The sequence below is a fragment of the Protopterus annectens genome, chromosome 8.part0 (assembly GCF_019279795.1).
Source record: "Protopterus annectens isolate FY-2018-M chromosome 8.part0, PAN1.0, whole genome shotgun sequence".
NCBI classification, from domain to species: Eukaryota; Metazoa; Chordata; order Ceratodontiformes; family Protopteridae; genus Protopterus; species Protopterus annectens.
This window is the reverse complement of record NC_056741.1, coordinates 1,756,803,147-1,756,816,423: the sequence shown is the minus strand read 5'-3', so window position 1 is coordinate 1,756,816,423 and position 13,277 is coordinate 1,756,803,147. Positions and strand designations below refer to the sequence as shown.

Sequence of the window (13,277 nt, the reverse complement as noted above, 5' to 3'; positions counted from 1 at the left end):
GCAAAAGATGCTCCCATAGCAGTACTCCTAGTTTGCCAAAAGCATTCTCCCTGAAAAAGGAATACATTTTTATCCAAGACATGCTCAGCCATGCAGAACAAAAGTGTGTTGAATCCCACCGGGTACAACTAGACTCTATCTAGCCAATATTTAAGGGCTTCTAGTCCTGCCCAGTGCGGTGTGTTGGTGTACAGGGTCTTGACAGCCGGAGTACACAGTAACCATCCTGCTTCAAGTTGTGAGTCAAAGACCAACTGTAAAAACTGAGTGGTGTCTTGTATCCTGGCTTGAATCATGGAAAGTAATGGTTTGAGATATACTGTCAAAACTTCAGATAAGGGTTCAGATAAAGAACCTATACCAGAAACAATTGGCCATCCAGGGGGTTTGCTGAGGGATTTATGTATTTAGGGAAGGAGGTAAAGTATTTGTTTTTGTGGATCATTCACCGTAAGATGTGTGTTGACAGATTCAGATATAATACCTTCTGAAACTGTCAAACTCAAAAACTTGTCAATTTCTTGCTTAAAATTGGGTGTAGAGTCAATGGGCATCTTCATGTAATGGGAAGGGTTGGACAACTGTTCATTTCCCTCCCCCAGATAGTAATCTGTGTCCATGATAACCGTAGCCCCACCCTTATCAGCCTGTATAATAACAATGTTTTTGTTATCTTTTAGTTCTTGTAATGCCATTTGCTCAGCATTGGACAGATTGTGTTTCAAAGGAAAAAACTGACCCAAATTGAAATGAATATCCTTATTAAGAAAAGCCTGTTAGAAAATGCCTATGTGTTTATTCATTGGAGGAACGAAGTCCAATTTCAAGAATCTGAATTCACTAGATCTTTGAGAATGTTTCGTAGACCCAAAAAAAACAGTCTGAGATTAATTCTATGACAAAAAACTATTAACATCAGTAACAATATCAGACTCATCCACAAAGAACCCTGGCACATAGTTCAAACTTTTATTCAAAAGTTTCTTTTGGTCTTCAGTTATCACAGTCCTCGAAATATTCAGAATGTTGTAATCTATTGAGTCATAAACACCTAGAGCAAACCTTCTATAGTGTCTCTCTTGGTGTTTTCTGTGTTTTCTCCCACCCCTCCTCCTGACATGTTTAAAGTGTGGGTGTAGCTTCTTTGTTTTTTGAGGACCGAGGACTCCCTAGTGTTGGTCATGTCAGTGTCTGTAGTGGATGATTCTTCTGCAGATGTACTGCTGTGTGTATTGAAAGACCCTTTCAAAATGGATCTGGGTCTCTTTTTGTTTCTTCCCCTGTGACTTGTCTAGTTTCCATAAATCTAACTGTTTTAGATGTAACAAAAGGTTTATCCCTTTGATAGTCGGTCAGAAATTAAAAAGAGCATAAACATACACATACACACACACACACACACACACACACACACACACACACACACACACACACACACACACACACACACGCACACGCACACACACACACACACACACACACACACACACACACACACACACACACACACACACACACACACACACTGCTACATATACAGAGGATCTGAAAAATATATCTTCAAAAGCCTCACCCGTACCACAGGAAGCTTTAAACTCACCAAAATTGGAACTTCATTCTGAAAACCGGTATCTACCTCCCAATTAGATCACCAAAACTTCTTGTCTTATATATAAAGAGAGAGCAGATGGTGTCCTGCATTGCTTAAACTACAGCATCAGTCCTCAGTGTATGCTATAATGCATCATATCTATATCATCTAGCCACGCATAATGATGTTTAGCATTGTGGATATGAAAATACCAGCAACTAAATTACAGCTCATCAACCATGCTTTCTCTACTCTACTACTATTATGTAGCTGTCTCATGTTTTTTCTAAAAGTGATCCTATCTTGAGTAGAATTTATATCCCCAACACTATTCTACACTTCTTATCTGCTATACACTTTTCTCCCTGTTTCATTTTTTTCTACTTTTCTTCTCCCTCCCTCTCTCTCTATGTCTATCTCTCTCCCTCTTTCTCTCTTTGACACAAAGAGCACAGCATTTATAAAGAAATATTAACCCACTTAGGAAATTACTGCTTTTTTATTATATATTCCAAAACATGCATTCATATAGCAATAACCCACGCCTGGGTGTGGGTAATGCTGGATTTACCGATGCTTGGCATGGTTTGGTCCCGAGGGCTTCGCAACAAAGCCAACCGTGGGTAAATACAGCATTACCCACACCCAGAAGTGGGTTATTGCTATTATACCATGACATTATTTAAGAAAATAAACTATTACATCTGAAGTAGGATATTCATTTGTCTGCAACCTGTGGGTTATGGATCCGATATCGGATCCGAACCGGCATGGTTTTCCAGCTATGGATCCAAGCTCTCAGCTCCTCCCCTCACCCATAATGCCCTGCTCTACCCTCATGACCTCAGATCTCGTTTGCCGCGCTGGTGACTGGATTTGGGTACATAGCTCTCAGCTAAGTGAACTCTTTTTCTTGTAAAAACAGAATTTTTTGGTTTTTGACTGAATTTGTGTGAAAGTTTAGGTTTCCCTTTATTATAGTGTATTTTGAGTTTATTTTAAGTTAAAGTAAGTAAATTTTATTCCTCCCCTCGCTGTTGCGTAGAGTGTGTGTGTAGGCCTGTGTGTCTTTTTGTTTTAAGTTACTTTCTGTAACTTTTGCTGGATTATAGATTATGGCTGACCAGCCTAAATCTATATTTTAATACTCGAGTGTGGCCATAAGCTCTCTCCGCTGATGGCCACACTCGTGTTATGTCTTGGGGTTGAACACCTCACATCTGGTTGTTCCATTTGTGCAGGGTTCAACCCCAGGGCACTGAGGAGCGGAGGTCCAAGCTGGTCTTGGCGGGTCTTTTACCGCCAGACTCGGCTCCGCCTCCGCTCCTTGGGACTCCTGCGGCTGCAGTTGTTCCCCCTGTGGCACCCCTCCTGCTCCTGGGACTCAAACTCCCGCTTCTGGAGAGGAGAGGGATGCTGCTAAAAGGACCGGAGGAGAAGCACCAAGCGGCGGGCCGAGACCTCTGTTTCGGCCCGCCAGCCAAGCTGGCTTCTCCCCGGCTCCGTTATCGGTTAGGTCTCCTCCTTCTCGGCTCCGGTCCCCTGTGTGCTTTTCACCGGGTCCTGAGGAGGAGGAGACCCGATCTCCGTCGAGGCTATCGAGGAGGCACTCCAGGCCTACCTCGGTAGCCTCTTCGAGATCTACCCATAGCCTTTCTGATGCTGATCTGGACCGGATGATGAGAAGGTTCATCCAGGCCCAGATGCAGATGGGAGTGCTCTTGCCTCCCCTCGGGAGCTCAACACCCTTTTAAGCCTATTGCTCCTTCTCCGACCCGCTATCCGGGTTCGGAGCAGCTGGAGCCGAGCAGCCGAGCGGGGAAGGTCGGGCCGATAGTACTTGGTACCGGACCCGACCCTGCCCTCAGTGCGTCGGACCCGATCTCGGAGCCTGGATCCGAGCCGGATCTGGGGATCAGTGCTCCTTGGCGCCGTCTGTGTCGGAGCGCACTGTCCCTTCGGATCCGAGTGCTTCGCGCCGGCTCCGATCCACTCTTCGGATCCGAGGGGAGCCGATTGTCGGATCCTTTGGTCGAGGTCAGCTCCCTTGACCTTTGATGTAGTGGAGAGGGCTCTGTTGAGGGTCTCCGGACCCCGGCACTTGCTTCGGCTCCGTCCCGCGCTCCCTCTGCACTGGGCCAGGCTTCCTCCATCCGGCCCCTGGGACAGCCCGTTCCTGTGCCCCAAGTTGCTCCTCTGGTGCAAATTGCTGCTGCGAGGACTCCTCTGACAGCCCCCAGAGGAGGCCCCTGCAAGCATACGTGCAAAAGGAGGCACATTGACTCCCGAGTCTCTCACTGAAGACACGGACTTGGAGGAAGGGAAGGCTCCCCACGGTCACCCCGAGGGTGTCTCCTTTGGAGACATCATGGAAATGCTCCGTATAAGGGGGGGGTGGTCTGCCCCCAAGTCTTCCTCGGACGAGTCCGTGTTCTTGGAGGCATTTGAAGCAGGCCCGTCTACCTCTTGGGTGTCCCCTGCCAACCCCTGGTGGACCTTATTACCACCAGGGCGTGGAAGGAACCGGACACCGTGGAGCCAATTCCCAAAAGACGGATAGGATCCTTAGCCCGCCATCCGACCGGACCCATTGGAGTAAGGGGCCTCCTGTAGATGCCATGTTGATGGCGGCGGCCACAAAGAGGGAACTGGTTCAAGAGAGTCCCTCAGTCCACCCACCGAGCAAGGAGTCTCGGATGATGGACCGCTTGGGGAAGCGGATGTTCAGTTCGGCGACCTTCTCGGTAAGGGCGCTGAACTATTTGGCACACGTTATTCGGATGCAGCGAGATCTTATTAAGGAATACGCTGCATCCCCCCCTGAGTCCATTTCGGAGGAGGACAGAGTTCTGCACTCCACCAAAATGGCCACTCTTAGGTCAGTTACAAATACTTCTATGCGGCTACTCTCCCATGCAACGGAGGGCGCCGCTAGAGCTGCGAGGACAGGACTGGTCACTAGGCGTTAGGCCTGGCTTCGTCACTGTGATTTTTCTGAGCCCTTCAAGGCGTCGTTTGCGACGCCCCTTTGATGGTTCTGCTCTGTTTGGCAAGACCGTTCGCGAGGCGTTGACCCAGGCGAGAAGGACGGGAAGGCGCTGTCTGCCGTCGGAATCCGCTTCTCTGCACCCCAGAGGCCCTATTCTAGGAACCAAAAGGGTCAGAAGAAGATGTGGTTCCGAAGTCGCAGCAGTCCCAGCCTGCTCGGACAACCAGTCCTTCCGTGGCAGAGGAGGACAGGGAGGACGCCGCCCTAGAGGCAGAGGGGCTCCCAGAAACTTCGGGTCCAGGAACCTTTCTCTGAGCGGCCCGGCAGCAACCCTGAGGGTTGCCCGACTGCTCTACTCTGGAGGCAGTCGGGGCGTTCGGGCACCTAGCGGCATGGGAGTCCATAACATCGGACCGCTGGGTTCTCCAAATCATATCCAGGGGATATCGCATTCCTTTCCTTCACCTTCCAAAGATGAAGTCCCTCCCAGACGTACCACCCAGTCAACGGGAGGCCGCTTTGGCAGAAATTGGCCATCTGCTAAAGAAAAGAGCCATCCAGCCCGTTCCCCCAGACCAGATCGGATCAGGGTTCTACTCCAGATTCTTTTAGTGCCAAAAAGACGGGGAACTAAGACCAATCCTAGACCTCTCTCTCTTGAATCTGGCAGTCCCAAAGAAAAATTCGAATGGTCACTCTGCAATCTATTCTCCCCCTTCTGGGAGAAAATCACTGGATGTGCTCGATAGATCTCAAGGACGCGTACTACCACATCCTGATGGACAGGCGCTCCAGGAGGTTTCTCCGCTTCCGGCTGGGAGCCAGTCACTACCAGTTCCGGGTCCTTCCCTTTGGTCTCACCACAGCCCCAGGGTGTTCACCAAAGTACTAGCAGTGGTAGCGGCCCACCTGAGGCTTCAGGGGTGCAGGTCTTTCCCTACGTGGACGACTGGCTTCTTACCCCCCCAACAAGGCATCTAGTTCTCTTGGCGAGACACTCCTTTCTCCATCTTGCTCTATTTCTGGGCATCACAATAAATACAAAGAAGTCCAACCTGGCCCACACAGCTCTTAGATTTCATAGGGGCCAGACTAGACACAAGGAGTTTACGAGCCTTCCTCACTGCGGACAGAGTTCTAAATCTGCAGCTCCAGGTGCGGGCCATTCTCCATTCAAGTTCTGTTCCAGCGGAGTTGGTCCTGAGGGCTCTAGGGTCCATGGCTTGGCTATAGCACTTCTTCCTCTTGCCAGGCTCAATATGCGCATTCTTCAGTGGCCGCTCTTTGTACAGTGGTCCTACCTTGCTCTCCCATGCATCATCCCATAGCGATCAGCAAGGCTTGCAAGCGGTCCCTCTTGTGGTGGCTCCACTCCCCGGATCTCCACGAAGGTCGCCCATTTTGTGCTTCTCCCCCTCTCGCCACGGTGACCACGGACGCCTCCCGCCTCGGGTGGGGGCACTTTATGGCCGGACAGTCCAAGGCACGTGGATCGATTCAGAGACCTTTCTGCATATCAATGTTCTAGAGATGAGAGCAGTGCTCTTAGCGTTGCTAGCACTTCAGGACTTTCTTCCCTTGGGAACAATTGCAATTCAATCGGACAACATGTCTGTTGTCTGGTACATCAACAAGCAAGGGGAACAAGGTCTTACCCTCTTTGTCGAGAGGCCATGAGAGTTTGGGAATGGGCAATCTCCACCAATCGCTTTCTCATAGCAACGCACATTCCGGTCGGTCCAACATCCTAGCGGACAAGCTCAGTCGCACCATTCTGACCCCTTACGAGTGGTCTCTCAATTGTCAAGTAGCGGAACGCATATTCGCAGTGGGGAACCCTTCATGCGATCTTTTGCTTCTCCCTCAAACACCAAGTGCGACAGTTTTTCGCTCTAATACCTCCTCCGGAGGTACCCCAAGAGGCGCTCTGGTGCATGCTTGGCCACCCGGTCTTCTGTATGCCTATCCACCCTTGCCTCTGATGCTGCAAGTCCTTCAGAAAGCCTCTCGGGTGGGTTGCAGAATGATTCTCATTGCTCCATTCTGGCCTCGACAGATCTGGTTCCCCTTCCTAAGGTCTCACTCGGTGAATCCTCCTTGGATTCTAGATCCCATACCGGATCTGATTTCCCATCCATCCTGCATTCCTCCTCCGAACCTGGACAACCTGAAGCTGACCGCTTGGCTGCTCCAGTTCCACTCTTGATAAGGACTCCCGGTATTTCTTCACCGGTAAAGGCTATTTTGGTGGCGGCTCATAAACCATCCACTAGAAAGGTTTACCGAAGCAAATGGAAACGTTTCTCTGTGTGGGCGGAGCGGCAAGGCCTGAATCCCTTCACGGTTCCTCTCCCTGTAGTGCTTGACTTTCTAACCTCTCTCTTTAATGATGGTGCCAGCAGTTCCACAGTCAAAGTTCAACTGGCGGCAATTTCTCACTATCACATTGGTCAAGAGTCTATTCCTCTTATGTCAGCCAAATTGTGTAAAACATTTCTTAAAGGTACTTTTCTTCTCAGGCCCCCTATAAAACAAGCAGTTCCTCCTTGGGACCTTTCTTTGGTCCTACAGGCCTTGACCGCTCCTCCTTCGAGCCAGCTACGGTGGATCTCAAATTCCTGTCCTACAAGACAGCCTTTTTGGTAGCCATTACATCTGCCAAGAGAGTTTCTGAACTTCAAGCTTTATCAGCTAAACCTCCTTACTTGGTATTTCATCCGGACCGTGTCTCCCTCAGGACCAACCCGTCCTTCCTTCCTAAAATCGCTTCTGAAGCAAACATCAACCAATCCATTAACCTCCCTGTTTTCTTCCCTAAATATGAAAACAAAGGTGAATATAAGCTACATTCACTAGATGTTCACAGGCAACTTAGATTTTATCTCAACAGGACAGCTGGTCATAGGCAATCCGACCAGCTGTTTATTTCCTTTGCAAAATTCAATTTGGGCAAGCCAATCTCTAAAGTTTCTCTGTCCCGCTGGATTTCACAGTGCATTTTATTGGCTTATCAAGCGTCAGGAAGGCCGCACGGGGTGTTCATGCCCATTCAACCCGGTCAGTATCTACCTCGGCAGCCTTCAAGGCTAGGATTCCTCTAGATGATATTTGTGCAGCAGCCACGTGGGCTTCATCTCATACATTTATTTCCCACTATAAGTTGGATCTTGCATCTAGGGGTAGAGCATCCTTTGGCTCCGCGGTGCTCCGGAATATCCTTCCATGATGGCCGCCCAAGATTCAGGTAGCTGGGGACTCTGTCCCACAGGTTGCAGACAAATGAATATCCTACTTCAGATTTAGAAGTTATGTACTCACCATAACGTTCCATCTGAGTAGGTGTATTCATTTGTCTGCAACCATCCCGCCCTCCTATCCCCCTGGCCTTTTCAGTTTCCTGCATATTCCTTGTTGCCCTTTTTAGGGTATTGTTGCTTTGGCAAACTCGATCTGAGGTCATGAGGGTAGAGCAGGGCATTATGGGTGAGGGGAGGAGCTGAGAGCTTGGATCCATAGCTGGAAAACCATGCCGGTTCGGATCCGATATCGGATCCATAACCCACAGGTTGCAGACAAATGAATACACCTACTCAGATGGAACGTTATGGTGAGTACATAACTTCTAATTTTCTTAAATAATGGCATAGTATAATGCCTGTTTACTGCCCTTCCGCAGATGTCTGGCATCCGCGGCATTTCTGATGTACTGCACTGCGCGGTACATCAGAGTTGAGCAAAAGCAACAGAGAAAGCAAGATCTCCGTTGCTTTTTTACTGTTTTCGCTATGTTAAATGGGTTTAACATGGCGAGACAGTTTAAAATAAGCAACGGAGATGTCCGTTGCTTATTTTAAACTGTCTAGCTATGTTAAACCCATTTAACATAGCAAAATAAAAAAGCAACGGAGATCTTGCTTTCTCCGTTGCTTTTTAATGTCTCGCTATGTTAAATGGGTTTAGCATGGCGAGACAGCTTTAAAATAAGCAACAGAGATCCCCATTGCTTATTTTAAAGCTGTCTCACTATGTTAAACCCATTTAACATAGCGAGACAGTGTTTTAAAAGTAGAGTTATACTAATAGAAAAAGTCCGGCGACGGACCTTTTTCCATTAGTATAACTCGATTTACAATGTGCACGCTGGCCAATCAGCGTGCACATTTTGGGGGGGTGATGGTATAATTGACTTTATGTCTGCACTGTATACAACATGTCTTTGTATATATCTATAAGTAATAAATATATATATATATATATATATATATATATATATATATATATATAAAATCATATCTGTGCATAAATATGTATTTTTTTCTCTTATTTACAGTGTGATACTGTCACCCAGTCTGTATCTGTCACTGAGTAAGGTATAAGGTTATTGCAGGGGCAGGTTTAGGGTTAGCACCACTGTATCACCTTAGTCATACTTGGTAACCCTAGCCCTAACCCTGCTCCTAGCCCTACTCCTTAACTTAAAAACCTTTGCATAACACTACCACCACCAAACAAGACAATCTCAGACACACATACTCACATACATACACACCACCACATACATACACCATTAAATCTATCCCCTTACCTAATACTAAAACACACACAAACACACACACACACACACACACACACACACACACACACACACACACACACACACACACACACACACACACACACATATATATGTGAATTCAATTAAAGTGTAACTGCTCTTTATACCCTCTCCAAAAGCTAGTCCTGGATGCAAAAATACATATGTAAGGTGACTATAAATTACAGTGATAGTGAAGAAGGGTGTAGCCCTGTTTCATGATGTAAAGTTTAAAAATCAGGCACCAGAGTCATAGGCTTCTAGTCAATGAGACATCATGAGGGAAACTGACAGCCTCAGGGTACAAAAGGGAGCTTAGATGTAAGACTCTAACATGTTAAACTCGAAACATAGTAAAAGTTAGTGAAAGAGTCAGATTCAATGAGTGTTTGAGGAAGCGCAGTGGTGCGACCACTCGATTTTTTTGTTCTCTCCATCTATGAGGACTGTTCTAAGTTAAATTGTCATACCTCCAAACAGAGCAGGTCAGAGGATCACAAGACATCACCTCTGACAGTCACTCCTAAGCAGCTGTTTAAATGGGTGTAGTAATTCTTAATGAACATTTCACACCATATTATTTACCACTGGGAGAGTTTATCTCTACAATCTCTACAGCTGAGTAATAAGTGAGGGTTATCAACGAATGTTAAATTTTTAGTTCCCCACACATTCCAATAATAGGAATTGTGATCACAGATTTTCAGTAGACAAGTTCTCATGAATCGAAAACCATTACCATGAACAAACCTTTTGAAAGTATTCACTAAAGAGAGTGAGGCAGTTCAGAAAGATTCATATCCATGGGGATCATCACTGGGGAACAGCATGTTTTTTCCATAAAGTACTATTTAAGGTGAGCTGTATTATAGCTGTCTTCTAAAACATCTAATTGTGGATTATAATTTATGTGCAAAATGATGCTTTTCTTAAACTGTACTGCACTAATGCAGACAAGGTTGACTGAATTATTTTGTGTAAGAACATTCAGAATTGAAAATTAAAGAACTTTGAATGCATCTTCTTTAATGAAAACTTATGTGTATTCATTGTACTATTCTTTTCTCAGAAAAGTGCTACAAGGAAATAGAATCCATTGCTGATGGTAAGGAATTTGTATCTTATGATGACAGACTAAGGATGCCTTATACACAGGCTGTTATTCATGAAATCCTGCGTTTTGGAAATGTAGTTCCTCTCGCTGTTCCTCATAGTACAACAAAAGAAGTGCTGTTTAAAGGATATACCATTCCTCAGGTAAGATGACACCCAACTTCAGACATAATATTAATTTTAACACGAGTATCCTTTCTTTTGATAAACAGAGTAGACGCAACATCCCATGTGGGCATTGATTCCAAACATTTCACAAACTTTGCCTTCATAATCTACAGTGTTAATTGCAATTATCATAAGTATCAATTCACTGCAGTGTAACTTGCCCTGCAAAAGCAATAAACAACGAAAGTAGCATATTAATGAACCAAGAGCATCCTGGGAGACTGTGTAGAAAGCTAACTTCCCACAAAGCTTCTGTTTGTTCAGATAGACTTTTCTTTGAAATCTGATAGCATCTTATTTAGTGCTGAATTATTTGAGCCTAACTTAAAGATAATCCCTCATGCAGAGACAAATAAATTATTCACTCCTAAGAGAAAAGAGATTAAATGACAACTCTTATTTACATATACAGAACAAACTGAAACAAAAAAGTTGGAAAGTACTGACAAAGTAAGCACCACGCCTCTTAAATCACACTATTGTAATTGTTGAAGGGCATCGTCAGACAAGAGTTATTTATTCCATGTTGTACCTACATCCTTCTAGTTCATAGGTTCATAGATTAATACTAGGCTAACTGCCATTGCGAGCTATTTTTAAGCCTAGTCAATTATCCCTTGTGATACTCAAACCCTACACCTTTTGTTTGGAAGGCAACACTTTAACCATTAGGCCACCCTCCCAACAAATAAGCTGTGCACCTTTGCAGCAGGATCTAGAAGAGTGCTTAAATGTACAGACTTCTTGCATTGGCCGGGAATCAAACCCGGGTTGGCAGGGAATTGGAACATGGTGGTGACATTTCATGGCATCATCTATGATGATATCTAGACACTGGGTATGAGTTACAGTTCAATTCTGGTTTGGTCAGAAGTAATAATGAAGTAATAGTGAAGAGAGGTTTGTTGTTAAGAGTATTGTTTAGGTATGAAGAGAATAACGTTAGCCTTCTTAAAGTATAATAGTAAATGAGAATTATGGAGCTGTGTTTTAATAGAATTGAAGGATTCCTGTTTTTTGGTTTTCAAGTTGTTTTCGGCTTTTGGCGGTGCAATGAGTGTGGAATCACCAGCATATTGAATAATGGTAGCATGCTTACTTGCAGTATGTAGGTTATTTGTGAAGATACTGAATAGCAAGGTACCAAGGATTGATCCTTGAGGCATCCCTATATGCACCAAGAGAAATAGAGAGATGTCATTTTCCCATGTTACAGACAGAAGTCTACCACTGAGGTATCTGTTGAACCAGATGAGAGATGAGTGTTGCAGTCCTAGTAAGGAGAGTTTGTAGAGCAGTTTTTAGTGAGAAGTGGTATCAAAAGCTTTTGACAAATCAAGGAAAAGTGCTGCTACTAAGTCCCCTGCCTTCCTGTTACTGTTGATGTTGGTAGCACAACTGAGCAGAAGTGTTGTACTGTTATCACACGGACAGAAATCATGTTGTATGGGGCTTAGCAAGTTGTTTGTAGTAACAAATTTAAATAGTCACCACAAAACAATCAAAATTAATAGACATTCTAATTATACAGCTCTTGTCTAATGAGGTTTGTTTTGTCTCACTAAAATTAATTCTGAAATAATTTTTATTCAGACTAACCCTGAGTTCCAATTACTGTTGTTCAGATACTCAATGACTTCTCAAATGTTTGTTGTAACTGATTATGTTGTCTGCTCTTTCTATAGTATTGTTCTATTTGTTTACATATGATTCAGATGAAAAGAAACAATGTCCCATTCCACAATTCCATTGAAAAACAAATATTATATAACATGGTAATTACAATTTAAAACCATGAGTACTAATTGGACAGCAATCAATGTGCCCATTGTAAATCAATCACATCTCAATAGAAAGAAGTCCGACTACAGAAGTATTGTTGAATGGCCAGACTTTCTATTGGGATATTCCAAGTAAAACCATCTGCAGATATTTTATGACAGACAGAGCAAAATATGTTGAAAAATGATGATGTTCTGTAAAGGTCTGGACAGTTGAAATGTATATTTAGTGGTACTACAATCAATCACACTGCTGTACAGACTTTAGCAGAAGGCCCCTCATTTTCCTTATATTCTTGCTGTATCCCTCATAAAATTTTACATTTTTCTGCTAAATTACTGCTGGCATAACTACTCCTTACACGTTGTTAAGAAGTAATTGCTCTACTTTCTGTAATGTCTGACTGATTGGGTGTTCTGGATTACACCCAAATATACAAAAGCAGCAATTTTGTATTGAAACCAAACACTTTCTTCCCTTCTCTTTTCTGGGATATGGAGCACTGAAGCATTGACATGCAGAGATGTTAATGGTCTTAAGTTTTATTGCTTGCAGGACTATTAACTAGCTACTATAGGAACAGTTATAGTGTATAAAGTCAGTTCATAAGAAAATGTAGTTTAAAAGACATGTAACTGGTAATATGGAGCTAAGCGGATATGTATAAAATATAAACTCATCTATTACAGAAGTTCCACTGGACGTGAACAGAGCTGGCACTGTGCGCCATGCATGAGGTTGGCACTTTAAGGTAAAAGTGAAAAATCTGAAAAATAAAAGTATCTCTGATAAAAATATAGCTTCCACAAAACACATTATACTTAGTAATAGTTTTTCCCTTCTGGAGCATGCCGATTAGGGGCTGTACGAGTTTTTTTTTTTTTGATTATTGAATAGAATGATAAAAAACAAATGAACACATAATTTCCATCATCTGACTTGTACATGAATGGATTCTTATTCTCCAATCAAAGAGACAAAGACAGAGAGAGAGGCAAACCGCTACAGGAATTTTCTTCTGTGTTACCTCCCTTACACTA

General features: G+C 44.3%; 1 protein-coding gene across 1 annotated transcript in view; it reads left to right on the top strand.

Moving 5' to 3' along the window:
- The window catches only part of LOC122809622 (cytochrome P450 2J6-like), a 1,031,988-nt gene that overhangs the window by 682,773 nt on the left and 335,938 nt on the right, over positions 1-13,277 (top strand). Inside the window, exon 8 of the mRNA XM_044081254.1 lies at positions 10,244-10,431. Coding sequence (XP_043937189.1) covers positions 10,244-10,431 — 188 coding nt within the window. The remainder of the gene's footprint in view (positions 1-10,243; positions 10,432-13,277) is intronic.